At 30.3% G+C, this 13,952-nt stretch overlaps 4 protein-coding genes and 3 pseudogenes across 7 annotated transcripts, besides 4 other annotated features; 2 read left to right on the top strand and 5 right to left on the bottom strand.

The window, feature by feature from the left end:
- Window positions 1–7,831: part of a mobile genetic element that runs on past the window's edge.
- Window positions 1,263–1,526, bottom strand: TVAGG3_0155820 (uncharacterized protein; the record flags this gene model as incomplete). The annotated part of the gene is made up of 1 exon (XM_051224799.1): window positions 1,263–1,526. The coding sequence occupies one exon, from the start codon at window positions 1,524–1,526 to the stop codon at window positions 1,263–1,265; it is 264 nt and encodes an 87-aa protein (XP_051109785.1).
- Window positions 1,613–2,931, bottom strand: TVAGG3_0155830 (annotated as a pseudogene). The gene has a single exon. A coding segment is annotated over exon 1 (1,319 nt).
- Window positions 3,115–4,271, bottom strand: TVAGG3_0155840 (annotated as a pseudogene). The gene has a single exon. A coding segment is annotated over exon 1 (1,157 nt).
- TVAGG3_0155850 lies at window positions 5,874–6,570 on the bottom strand (annotated as a pseudogene). Its single transcript has one exon. A coding segment is annotated over exon 1 (697 nt).
- TVAGG3_0155860 (uncharacterized protein) lies at window positions 7,190–7,756 on the bottom strand (the record flags this gene model as incomplete). Its single annotated transcript, XM_051224800.1, has 1 exon — window positions 7,190–7,756. A coding segment is annotated over one exon (567 nt), but the record flags the coding sequence as incomplete, so codon positions are not given.
- Window positions 7,832–9,917: 2,086 nt separating the features above from the next.
- TVAGG3_0155870 (proteasome regulatory particle assembly) lies at window positions 9,918–10,298 on the top strand (the record flags this gene model as incomplete). Its single annotated transcript, XM_001304264.1, has 1 exon — window positions 9,918–10,298. The coding sequence occupies one exon, from the start codon at window positions 9,918–9,920 to the stop codon at window positions 10,296–10,298; it is 381 nt and encodes a 126-aa protein (XP_001304265.1).
- Window positions 10,299–11,023: 725 nt separating this feature from the next.
- TVAGG3_0155880 (protein disulfide isomerase family) lies at window positions 11,024–12,445 on the top strand (the record flags this gene model as incomplete). The annotated part of the gene is made up of 1 exon (XM_001304263.1): window positions 11,024–12,445. One exon carries the CDS (start codon window positions 11,024–11,026, stop codon window positions 12,443–12,445), a length of 1,422 nt encoding a protein of 473 aa, XP_001304264.1.
- Window positions 12,446–12,916: 471 nt separating this feature from the next.
- Window positions 12,917–12,945: a terminal%2Cinverted (terminal inverted repeat of MuDR-4N1_TV transposon ID:TVAGG3_0155890).
- Window positions 12,917–13,812: a mobile genetic element.
- Window positions 13,779–13,812: a terminal%2Cinverted (terminal inverted repeat of MuDR-4N1_TV transposon ID:TVAGG3_0155890).
- Window positions 13,813–13,952: the final 140 nt, after the last annotated feature.

The following is a 13,952-nucleotide window of genomic DNA, read 5'->3' on the forward strand; positions in this document are numbered from 1 at the left end:
TCTTCTGTTCAACTCTTACCTTAATATTCAAATCATTTAATATATCATTCACTGTTCTAGTTAATGTTGAATCATAACTTCCACGAATGAATGAGTATGTATTGATTGGTTCTGTTGCATTCTTGCGAACTCTTGAATCAGCCATAACCACTAATGAACGCTTTGAATCATCCATAGAAGTCATATCGATATCATAATCATTGCAGGAATAACATTTAATCATTCTGTTCGAGGTTGAATAGAAGAAATTAGTGTTGCAATAAATGTGAAGACCTCCTGAAGCGGTTTTAACGATAACATCTTTATCCGAAAGTTTTGATAAAATCTTTTCTAACTGTTTCTTTAAGTTCATCATTGTATGATTTATTGATATCAACATCTATAATAGTTAAATTTGGAATTTTATTTACTAATAAAGCCATACCAGTTTTCCTTCCTCTTCCTCCATCGTGTTTGAGGTAGTTATGTAAATCAATCTTGTTTTCACCAATTCTTTCGTTGAGGGTTTTAGTTTCTGCCACAACTAATTCCTCAGCTAATGAATCAATAACTTGTTCATCAGAAATGATAAAGTTGCTGTTGTTGTTTGTTGCTGTCATTTATATAGGAATAAAAAAATAAAAATAATTTTAAAACTAACTTTATTCAAAAAATGTAAGACATGAATTTCCTCCTTTTTTTTCCCCTGTTGTCAAAATGTCATGTTGTCACTATTTTCAAAAAGATGTTAATTAACCGAGGGACCGAGGGACCGAGGGACCCTCATTTATTCAAAAAATGTAAGACATGAATTTCCTCCTTTTTTCCCCTGTTGTCAAAATGTCATGTTGTCACTATTTTCAAAAAGATGTTAATTAACCGAGGGACCGAGGGACCGAGGGACCCTTCATTTATTCAAAAAATGTAAGACATGAATTTCCTCCTTTTTTCCCCTGTTGTCAAAATGTCATGTTGTCACTATTTTCAAAAAGATGTTAATTAACCGAGGGACCGAGGGACCGAGGGACCCTTCATTTATTCAAAAAATGTAAGACATGAATTTCCGCAAATTCTTTCACAAACTTTAGAACAGCATAATTTAAATTTTTATTTTTATCATAAATGGATACCCCACAAGCTCAAAATTTACCACGAATCATAACAAGGGAGGAAATGATAAAAATGATGCGAGAACATGTTAAAAATAACAAACCACTAAAATTGAGAAAATGTGGTTATGCAGTAATGATGGAAAGAGAGATGTTGTCAAAGAAAAATAAAAATTAAATTTGGATTGAGTTTAAAAATTCATCTTTATTAAATTCATCTCTTCCAACCAATTTATTTATTCTATTAAATTCTTTTATTTTTGCTTCACTCAGTTTAAGGATTGAACGGCAAGTTTCTAATTTTTCGATTATTTCTTTATCGTTTTCAACCCCACCGCATTGCGACTTCTTTTTGTAATAGCATATTTTTGATTTAATTCTGTTTAGTTTCTTTTTATATTCATCGTCTGGACTCTTGACTGCTTTGTTGTCACTCATTTCTTACGAAATAAAAAAAATTAAATATTATTTAAATATAATGGAGTAATAAAATAAATCGGAATTTCTATTAATTTATTGTCAACTTCAACTAATGCATTGCCGTTAATATATCTAACAAATTCAGCTATTGTGTCAAATCTTCGTCTTCTTTTTGTCATTGATTTATCAGTTTTTCCATAATCGAGATGAATCAAAACTTTATCCCTTGTTTAAAATTCATGAGCCCTGAATTAATTTGTTCACGTTTAACATCATTTAACCTTTCCATTTGCTTTCTAATATATTCCCATTCTTTTGAAATATCATTTTTCATTTCCACTGGTTTCATGTTAATAGTTCTATGCCATGTATTATTGTAATAATATACTAACTGCTGTATGATGGAGTCATGATTTCCATCCCAGTATATCTGACCGTTAACCCCTAACGCATCTCTAAGAGTTCTCATTACTGCATCAACTATTTTATTATGAAACGTATATGGAGAGGATGAGAAGTAAAAATTAATTTGTGGGAAATAATGAATCATGGCTGCCTGAAATCCTTTATCACCATCACCCCTGATATTATCTACTCTTTCCTGATCTAGTAAGTATTGTATAGCTCTTCTTGTTTCCTGTTCTGTTTTCCCTTTCACCGGAATGCAATATAAATATCTAGTGTTAATGTTAATGGCAAATAAATAAGTAATATTTCCTTTTGAATATTCCAGATGATCGATTTCGTATGAATATGGATATGGAGCAAATGAAGGTCGACTAAATTTTTCCTTTAACGGTTGAATTTTTGGGTCAATTGGTTTATTTAATATTTTGAAATCCTTTTTAAAATCTTTTTGCTTCTTTAATGTTTGAAATGGATATAATAAAGTGAATGATGAAGGATTAACTGAAGGAGGAGGAGGTACTACTGTTGGAGGTTTTGGTGTTGTAAGTGGTTTAATTTTATCTGCTTTGATTTTGGAATTCATTCCCCCCTTCATTAATTCTGGATGTATTCTATTCATTTGTTTTAAATATGCTGTATATAAAGGATTGATATACTTTCCCGCTTCGAGTTTATGTTGAAGGATGAATTCCAAAAGTTGATCTTCATTTAAAAGTCGGGCTGAATATGGTTTAACTAATGAATCATAAATTAAAGCTTGTGCATCATTTATGAGCTGCTGAACGTCCAAACTTTTCTCTTTTGGTTTTTGTGGCTCAGGATTATATAATTTATATAATTCATCAATATCTTCTTCTGTTAATACTTTATTTTTGAAATCTTTCAACTGTTTCAGTTGTGATTTACTTTTTCCCTTTGAATATTTTCCTTCTTTAATATTCTCTCTTAAACGTTTAATTATTTTATCATGATATTTCAAAATTTCGTTTTTATAATACCGATAGTATTCATCCATATCATCACCCGTTATATTTTTATCATGTTTTTGAAGATATGCTTTTAAATCATAATAAGTAAGAAAATTTTGATTAAATACTAAATCATCAATTAAAATTTTTAAATCTACGCTATTCATTTATATAAAAATAAAATAAATATTTAAGGGTGCCCGCCTCTTTGTCTCTTCTGTGGCATTTCATTAAATAAATGGCATACAACATCCATTTTCACAACATACAGCCTTAGTGTGTGCTCCTGTTAATGCAGTCTTACCGATTGTTAAGCGAGTCATTGACCCATTTTTAAGTTGTAAATTAATATTCTGACCATCGAAAATGACTTTATCATTTATTATATCCAAATAATTTTTAGGTGTTAATTGCTTATTTTGTCGTAAACTAACACCTTTCATTTTTTGTGCTATCTTTTTGAAGGAGTCTTCACCAATCATTCCGTTGAATGATGTATAACACTTAGGACATAACACCATGTTATCACCTTGTTTCTCAATTGCTAAACCCAATAACTTCTTCTCATGTGCTTTTTCTTCAGCTTTATTCTTTAATTTAGGTTTAAATTTCTCATCAAAACAGAAGAAATCAAAAGGTGCGAATTTGAAAATGTTTTTATCATAAAATTGTTTATCGGTAACAATTGCTTGAAATGCTTGAGTGTTAGGAAGATTTGGGTCGCCAGCGATTGCCCAATAAGATGAATCAGTATCACCTTCAATGAAATGAAAACGATTAACATCCATGCATTTATACATAAAATCATAAATGAAAACCAAATACCAGTATTTAGCATTATCTAAAGTAAGAATGCCTCTTGTAAACATGTTTCACATCTATAAAATCTATCTTTAAGCATCACTTGATATGTATCCTCTCCTATTTCTCTTATGTTTTTAAACTTATTTGACATACATGCAACGCGTGACTTCTGTGCATTCGTTATTTTAGTCTTTGCGTAATTTTGTGTATTCATTGCATCGTAACCATATGATCCATTAAGTGAAATCTTACAAAATAAACTTTTTCCTTTATTTCCTTCTAATTCAGCCTTTTGTCTTTCGTTCATAAATTTGTTCGCAAATTCATTAAAACAAGTGTTTTTCGTAAATGTTAAAATTGATTGAATCATCGATGATAAAATGAAATCTGTCTATTAGATACCAAAGATAATAAGAAGAAAATGGTTGATATTGGTTGTGTGTTGATGCTAACTGAGTTAATTTTCTCTGTTTCTGGTCAACTGGTAGATTGTTTGATTTCATGTAATTATACATAAAACTGCCAATTGTTTTTTCATCTGTGATAATATCTAAGTTTCTTATTATCGGTAAAAAGTTAATGTAATCATTAATGTATTTTTCATCAATGTGACCCTTTACTTCAGCCACGAATAAAGTATTTTTCTTCTTAATAATTCCCAGTGCTTTTGCTTTCTTTGTTGCTGTATCACAAATGATAACACCATTCAATCTTCCCGGCATATACATTTTATGGTCAGTATATTGAATGAAATCATGAGGATTAGATGAAAATGATGAAGGATATAATGAATTAAATCAACACCAACGAAATGAGTCATAATGTTGGTGGTGTCCTCATTTGATACAGTTTTAGTTTCTGGACTATATGAAAGTTTATTAATGTGTGATTCCTTTAAGATTAACACGATGTTGAACATTTGATAGACCACCAGTAATTCCATTACGGAGAATGTGATAAGCTTCAACTGAATCTAAAGTCATTGGTAAATTATTTTTTAATGCATAATTTCTTAAATTGATTCTTAAACGTTGAACATCTTCATCTTTATTTGATTTTACGACATTGCAATAACAACACATTAACTGACAATTTTCTTTGGTATGTGGTTTTTCATTATCGATTCTATCCAATGTTGGTTTATTTGCATATGTAAACGCTTTACCACACATTTTACATTTAGATGAAAGGATTAAATCGTGAAAATATTGATAGTCATCCATTGAAACATTGTTTTTAGTATCCCTTTCTGCTTTTCATCTTGTTTCTTATATGATTCAATTTTATATTTCCAATACTTTTTCGTTAATTCAAAACTTGATTCCACATTTTCTTCTTCTGGATATGTTTCGTTAGGATTGAAGTTCTTATATGCTAACGCGTAACGAATCATTGATGCATTAGATGATAATGAAAGATTATGGAGCATGTCAATTTTATAAACAAATGTTTCTTCAATAATTTTATCAATTGGGTCAATCATAATTTCAACATCTTTATTGCAATAATGAATAAAATATTCTAATCTATTCTTAAAATTTTTAGCATCATTGAGATATATTTGATAATCTGAATCGGATATTGTTTCTTGTGTTAATGCTGAATAAAATGAATCTTGAGTGAATGGTTCCTCTTTATATAATTCATCTTCGTAATTCTCCCATGTGATGAATTGATATGGGAAGAATGATTTAATACGTGTTTTATTGTTTCCGAAATCTTGAGTAAATTGGTCTAATGTTCCACCCGCTATATAATTTCTGATGTCAATAAATCTCAATTCATATGGAGTGTTTGTTTTCTTTACAATGATTTGCTTAAATTGAGAAGAAGAACCCAGTATTGATTTTATCTTCCATTTTGCAGTATTTAAATCACGAAGAATTAAATTTAAATCAAACTTTCCCGAATTAAAACCTATGATATTCACTTTATTGAATTCCTCATCTAAAAGCTCTTTCATTGCTTCCTTTTGTTTCTCATTTAATGTATTCATTAATTCTTCATATTGTTCAATATTTGATTTAGCAACTAATGAACAGGTTGAAAATAAAAACTCAATCCAGTCAGAAATAAAAGAATCACTCGAAGTTAAGCAAAAATTCCTCGTATATGTTTTATCACGGTCTACGACCTCGCCGCTTTGCGGCTTTATTTTGACAGTTGATGATACCATAAATGGTTTTAAGTAAGCGTTCAAAGTTGCACATTCAGAAAGTAGAAGTTCTTCTTTAGTCTCTAATGTTTCGAAGTCAAAAGTAATATAATATCTTGTCGGTTGATAATATTCCTGCAAATTATGAGCTAATAACCACTGATATATCTTCTGTTTCGTAATATGTGGTGCATATGGTTGCTGTGTCTTTTGCAATTGAACGTCTTGAATTAATCTTCCATTATTTTCTTTACATTTCTCACAATGTTTTAAAAATCTTCTTTGGTTTTTCCTTTCTGGATCATCACGGATAGAATAAACTTCTTCTTTGCAAAAGGGCAAACTTTATATCCTGTGAGTGCTTCAACGTCTGTTATTCTGTCAGCGTGAAGTTTTCCACATGGACTCTGTGTTAATAAAATATTTACTGTTTCAAATTCTGGATCTATCATTATTGATTCCACTAATGGAAAGTCTACCTTATTTATGTCCACGTCTTCTGGTTGAGGATCACAATAATAGAAATCAATATTAACATTTAACATTCTCGCTAATCTCTCACTTTCTGATGAAATGTCAAACCTTCATATGCATCTATGCTTCATTTAAATAACTTCTACGAGTTTTAGGATTAACCATCAGGAATGTTATAGAAGCGTTTAAATAACCTTCTACCTTCGGCTCTTATTTGATTATCATTCATTTTAGCTGTTCCATTTTTGTTCATTTATGTAAGAATAAAAAAAAATTAAAAAATAAATAAAAATAAAGTTTATTTTTTAAAGCCCTAAAATGAATTAAGAACACATAAATTTTTATCATCTGCGACGTGACGAATGCATTTTAATTTACTCAAGAATGTGTACCCTGATACATTAAATCTAATTCCTGTCTTATTTAATTTCACAACTTTGAAAAGGAATGTATGAATAGCTATAAAATGATGAGATGATGTTTTATGGGTTGCTTCCATTTTTTCTGAAATAAATGAATAAATATAATGCTTATAAGTTTTCATATCTTTTATGTTCTTAATAACGAATGGTATAGACCTTTCAACTTCGTCTTCCTTCGGTGCTGTTCTTTCATATGAAACATTAGTGGTATCTTCAATAATGAAACCACAATCACACAAAATTTTATAGGTTCCAATGGTTTCTTTTGATATTTTATCTAATAAATCAAAAACTTTATCAACACCTGTGCATTTATTTAAATAATAATTTGTGTAAATATCATGTCTTCTTTCTTAATCGTATTAGTTGCATATGTCACGTTTTTAAGAGCTTTTTTGAATTTTTCGGAATCTAAAGGTGGTGAAAGTAATATACAGGGTATTCTTCATTATCAATAAATTGTAACTTATGTTTATGAATAAATTTTGTGCCTTCTTCTGAAAGTGTTTCGTCAATATCACCATCTAATAAATTTTTAGTAGATTCCAAAAAGTAATTTTTATATCTTTCCTCATGTGATTTTTGAACTTCTGATTCTGAAGCCGGGATATTCATTAAACCCTCTACTTCATTCTCAGCATTTCTCAATTCCTTAATTTTTTCATCTATTTCATTTCTTAATTGTTCCAATTTCTCAATCTCATCGTTATAATATTCATCTTGTTTAATTTTTTCTTCAAAATATTCAGGAGGTGTTTCAAGGCTCTCTGAGCCCAGGTCCTCTGGACCATAAAGAGGAATATTCTCCTGTTTTTCAACTTTTTTGGGATATAAATATCTCATTATAGCCTTTTTAGTAATTGGTCCGTTATATTTAAATTCATTCAACAATCTGGAAAACTCTTTCACATTCTGCATATATGTTGGATAAGAACCGTCTCCAAAATTTTCTAAAATATTTTCTAATTCTGAATTAGTGAACTTTAAAGATTTCAATGAATTAGTTGTTATACTCATTTATTATAAAATAAAAGATGAAAAAAATAAATTTAACTTAGTTTTAATTTTACGTAAGAAGTCAATTTTTTAAATCTTGATTTATTCAAAAAATGTAAGACATGAATTTCCTCCTTTTTTTCCCTGTTGTCAAAATGTCATGTTGTCACTATTTTCAAAAAGATGTTAATTAACCGAGGGACCGAGGGACCGAGGGACCCTTCATTTATTCAAAAAATGTAAGACATGAATTTTTAAAGTTTATTTTTTAAAAAATTATTTTTTTATTTCATTATGGTAGTGAATCTTTTATTCATGAAAATAATTATTTCTAATTTCTTTTACTCTCTCATATATACTAGATTTAAAGAATTCAGAACATTTCCCATAATCTCCTAAATGTTTTCTTATCCCTAACGTGTGCCAGTTATTATATGAAACTGAATAAACTTTATCTTTATCTTTACACCTTTCATCACTTCCAATATATTTATATCTCAGTTTTGATTTAGCATTTTCATATTCATTAACGTTTAATAATTCACAGTCTTCCTTTTTAAATATATGTTTAAGATATTCAGGATTTAATACTCTACGTTTATATGCTCCTAACTTAGTTCTAAAGGTTTTTCTACAAAATTTAGGAATTCCATCCTCTTTAATGTCATCAATGATTTCCATTTCATTATTTTCCATTTCTTCTTCTCGTTTATGAGGTCTTTGATTATGACTCCATTGATTCCATGAAATTAAATATTCTTTATCATTATATTTATACCTCATTAGCTTATTTTGGCTTTCATATTCATTTAATAATTCACAGTCTTCCTTTTTAAATTGAAGTTTAACCCATTCAGGATTTAAACAATGTTTAATTAATCGCGGAATATCTGACATCATCTATATATAGCTTCTTTTATAAAAGATAAAAAAATAAATTATTTTAAAATTAATGTTAATTTTTTAAATGATTTATAAATAAATATATTTTAATACATCGTCTATATATAGATGTAACAAAAAAAGTCACACAACCCGTCATACCCTACTACTTTATTGTTGATTCAAATGATATTCGGTTTTAGAAGCAAATATAATCATATACGAGAGAATTACACTTTTGATGTATATTAATGCAATACTCACTTTCTGACGTTCTCTCAATATTCTGGATTTTTTTTGATTCAACCAAATAGCACTTATCGTCAGGGCTCGATGTTTTTCTTTATGGTAATAATCAGAAATTGCAAAATGGTGGACTTTTTAAAAGTGTGATTTTTTTAGAGAAAAAAAATTGGCTTTTTTTCCCAAAAAAAATTTGTTATGGCAATGGATCAAGACATTATTCAGGAATTAACAGGAGCTGATTTAATTAGAACCTATGCTGATTATATTGATGCAATGAGAAGTATACATCAACTCACAGAAGACAGCGTAGAAAGCACTTTTATCAAAGTTAAAGAAATCTTGATAAATAAATATAATTTAAAAACATCGCCGATTTTAACCACAGTGGGGATCTGTATTTATTATAGGGACCGTTACATGAAAGCATATTTAAAACTTTATGACTTGATTAACAGTCTTAAAAATAATAAAATAAATTATTGGTTTGTAGCTAAAATCAAAGATGTTATCTCTGCATTCGAAAATAACAAGCAAATAACAGACAGTTCTTTTGGAGACTACTACGAACTTTTGAAACCAAAATCATTATTTAATTCAATCATGAATGATGATCTTGAAACAATGATATATATAGTCAATCAGCCAGGTTTTGACATCAATATCAAAATGAACAAAAATATAACTTGCACCAATGAGCAATTCAATCTTTTGGAAGTTTGCTCTTATTATGGTTCAGAAAAATGTTATTTATATTTAATACAGAACCATAATTTTGAACCTTCTGATTATTCGATTGCATTATCATTCTTAGGTGGAAATCCACGGATTATACATGAATCATTACCTTTAATAGATTCTTCAAATATTCGTGAATGTGTTGAATATGCAATAATGTCACACAACATCGATTTCTTCAACTATTTAAATAACAACTTTCCTCATCAAAATATTTGTTATATTGTAACAGATTATTATAATCTTGAAGCATTTTTGATAGCAATTGATTCGGGACAAATATCTTCTTTTGATAATGATCTACTCGATTTCAATATTGATGATTTACTTGTATATATATTTAAAAAATTCAAGCAAAGTGCAGTCAAAAAAATTTAATATTTTACATGCAATTTATTATTATAAAATTCCAAAAACTATTATATGCGCCATCGAAAGTGGAGCCAATATCACAATAACGGATTCTTTTAATGAAGGAGCTCTTCATTTGGCTGCAAAACATAAATTGAAAGAAGTAGCCGAGCATTTGATTTCACATGGTTTAGACATCAACGCAAAAGATAAAAATGGAAAAACTCCACTTCATTATGCAGCAGGAAAAAGTCTAGATATGGTAGAATTCCTTATTTCACATGGTGCGGATATTAATGCAACAACACGGTGCAAAGGAAAAATAAGTGGAACAAAAAGGAGAAGATGATGTATTGTGAAGAAAATTAAAAGAGTACGAGAAAAAAATACACTTTAAATGGAAGTCTTCATTAGATTCATCATCTTTTTTATCATCATTAGAAATTTTTGAATAAATGAATATCAATATTTTAATTATCAATATTAAGCATAACAATGGATAATGTATAGAATCCGAAGATGAAAAATATATCATCCAATATTGTGTTATTTAAGAAATGAATGTTTGTCTTTGAATTAACTATCAATAAAAGTTGTCGTAACAATTCAAAAAATATAGTATTTCTTCAAGTTTTACATTTTCTGTAAAGCGAGCATACAATTGGATGTTATTGATTTGCAAAAAGTTACACGAGTATCATTTGGATTGATGCAATCAATGATTCAATAAGGTATCATGTCATTAGTAATTCAAAATGGAAAATGATGCAGCATGGTATCATGCAAGAAAATCAAAAAATTAAAGCCAATATCTCTAATTGATAGCATGGTATTCAATTTTTACCTTCCATTTATATTTTCTGGATTGTTATGTCAATTTATTATCTTATTTAGGCTATTTCGTAAGTAATTGTCATGGAATTCAGGCAAAAAAAATCATTCTAAGAAGAGAAATGATATATTTTTTTTATAGAGACAATTCTCAATAGAATGGAGAAAATTATTGAGAATCTCTTTTTGAAATTGAATTCAAATGAATGTCATTTGACAGCCAATTTTTTTTTAAAAAAAATCATGATCTTTCCATTAGTATTTTATCGTTTGAAAGAAGTAACAGGTGAAATTGACCAACTTCCATATCTATCTGGTAAGATGATCAAAGAATTCGCCAAATCCCACGAAAATACAGTAATGTTGTTTTCGGACCGAACAAGGCCGCTCCATTTCGTTAAGTTCGCATTAGAATTCTACAAGAGTAATGTCACGTTTGCGCGTGCATCAGAAAGAGACGGAAAAGGCTACAAATGCACTTCATTTCCTTGCATTTTTGCTTTCAAGAATGGTCGCAGAATCATTGATTCAGAACCAGTCCCATCACAAGCTATTAATTTCACTCGCTGGGTGAAATATATCTTTGAAAACAACGATCATTCAATAGAACACCCAGAAGTATTGCGTAGACTACTTGCATCCAAACAAACATGTGTTATTTCCATAGGTAATTATCCACGTCCAAAGTTTATGAACAAAGACATGCATTTCTACCAAGTAAATCCTTCAGTTTTCAAATTATTGAACATGGAAGTTAAAGAAGGATTATATTCATATACGGCATTAGCCCGAATATTGCATGAAATCAAAGATTCCAATCACGATTTCAACACTTACGTTCAGAATTTCGATGAAAAAGAATATTTTTCAAAGAAATATTTCGGAGGGTTCGTTTTACAGACCACGGACAATCCCAAGTGCCAATTAGAATTCGATATCATGAATAAACTTGGCAAAAAATACGAAAAAGAAATTTCATTTGCTCCAATCTACGGAAAAGTAGCATTTTCATTCCTCGAGAATGCTAAGATACATCTGTTCGACACCCCAATGTTCGTTGTTTTCGAAACAGATGGAATTTTCTCCAATAGATACACCATTATTAACCAAACCTTGATGCACGACTACAACTACATCGACCAATTTGTTGGAGACATAGTTTCCGGTAAGAAGAACTACACGGTTCACTCCGAAATCCTTGAACCAACTAAAAATAAGTATTTGAAACCGATTTCTTACGAATCGTTCTGGCCAACTTTGAACATGTCCATAGCCGATACCGTTGTATACTTCTACAGTGGCCAATGCGAAGGTTGTTTGAAGATGAGACTTGTTATTAACAGAACCGCTTCACTTCTCCGCGAAAACAACATTAAGTTCTACACATATAACTTAAGTCTCAACGAAATGCCTTCGAATTTGGAGTTGGGAAGGACAATTCCACAAACTTATTTATTCAGACATAATAAGTTACAAAAACCATTACTTTATGATGGTCTGGAGATAGTTGGTGAACTTATAGCATTCCTGAAAGAACAAGGAACTGAAAGATTGGATGTTCCTTCTTATTCTGAAAAAAAGATTAGAAAAGAGATTGCTGACGAATATAGTTTATTGAGCGAACCAGTGGAACTCCATAAAAGAGTGGTTTCTGCTGACCTTTAGAAATTTCTGATTTAATTTTTTCTTTTTTCATAATTTTTCTTTAAAATAGTATTAAATTATAGATTTTATTAATATTTTTTTATTTTTCCCCCAAATTTGAACTCATCAGATGGAGGAAATCCGATCTTTTTTTAAATAAACAAGATCTTTCCACATCCAGCACATGCTTGACGTGTAAACTCATGGTCGTCATAGCTTGAACGCTCAAGTTTTTTCAAGATGTCAAGAACGTCAATGTTATGCATTTTGAATAATCTGAAAAGAGAAATTTTACTGTCTCTTGCCTTATTTATATAACATCTAGCTGTGGTATATAACGTGGTTATATAAATCGATAACGTCTATTTTCGATTTTAAGATTTAGAATGCATCACAGATAATAAGACTATCGCCAGAATTCACCTCAATTGACAATCGTCAATTTGGCGAATCAGACACAGAAATTAAAGCTGCTCAATCAATTGTGAACTCGAGTGCGGGACAAATTTGCCAAGCGTCACTTTTTCAATAACCTTAAATTACGTTTTTCTCATTTTTTTTAAAATAACCTTAAATTATATTTGAAGAAATTATGTCTATGATATATGTTTTATGCTAGAATCTTGGAGTTTTCATGCACTACACAAGAGCTCCAAGGTTCCAAGAGTGAATGCTCAATAGCAATTATAGAGATGTACCTTTTCAAAATGACTTTTACTGATTAAATTTAATCAATAGAAGACATTTTGAAAAGGTACCTCTACAATTAGATATACAAGAGATTCAAAGCTTCATTTCAGATAGATTTGAAACTTTGAAACTCTTGGTAGATTTTGAGTGAATGCTGACAATCATCTTTGAGAAGGTTTTTTTTAAGAAAACCTTCTCAAAGAGGTTTCTCAGGAGCCCTGAGGCTCCCTTTCGTAATGATTGGGAGCCTTGGGGCTCCTGAGACGAAGAATGGCTTCGCCGAATCTTTGATCAGCAGAGGCCAAATGAAAAGGCCTCTGCTGATGGATTCTCAGGAGCCCTGAGGCTCCCTTTCGTAATGATTGGGAGCCTTGGGGCTCCTGAGACGAAGAATGGCTTCGCCGAATCTTTGATCAGCAGAGGCCAAATGAAAAGGCCTCTGCTGATGGATTCTCAGGAGCCCTGAGGCTCCCTTTCGTAATGATTGGGAGCCTTGGGGCTCCTGAGACGAAGAATGGCTTCGCCGAATCTTTGATCAGCAGAGGCCAAATGAAAAGGCCTCTGCTGATGGATTCTCAGGAGCCCTGAGGCTCCCTTTCGTAATGATTGGGAGCCTTGGGGCTCCTGCAGCAGAGTATCGCTCCGCTCCATTAATTTTCTTTAAAAAAAGTGCCGTGTGGCAAATTTGTCCTGTTCCCTTGTGAACTCCGATCATGTAAAGTTTAAGGCTCAGATGGATAATTATTTGCAGGATAATAATCTTAAAGTAATTTGCTACTTTTAAGTTACACATTCAAAAAATAAATTTCAATTGTTTACGTTCAGAAAATTTTGTTTC

This window comes from Trichomonas vaginalis, chromosome IV (assembly GCF_026262505.1).
Source record: "Trichomonas vaginalis G3 chromosome IV, whole genome shotgun sequence".
NCBI lineage: Eukaryota > Parabasalia > Trichomonadida > Trichomonadidae > Trichomonas > Trichomonas vaginalis.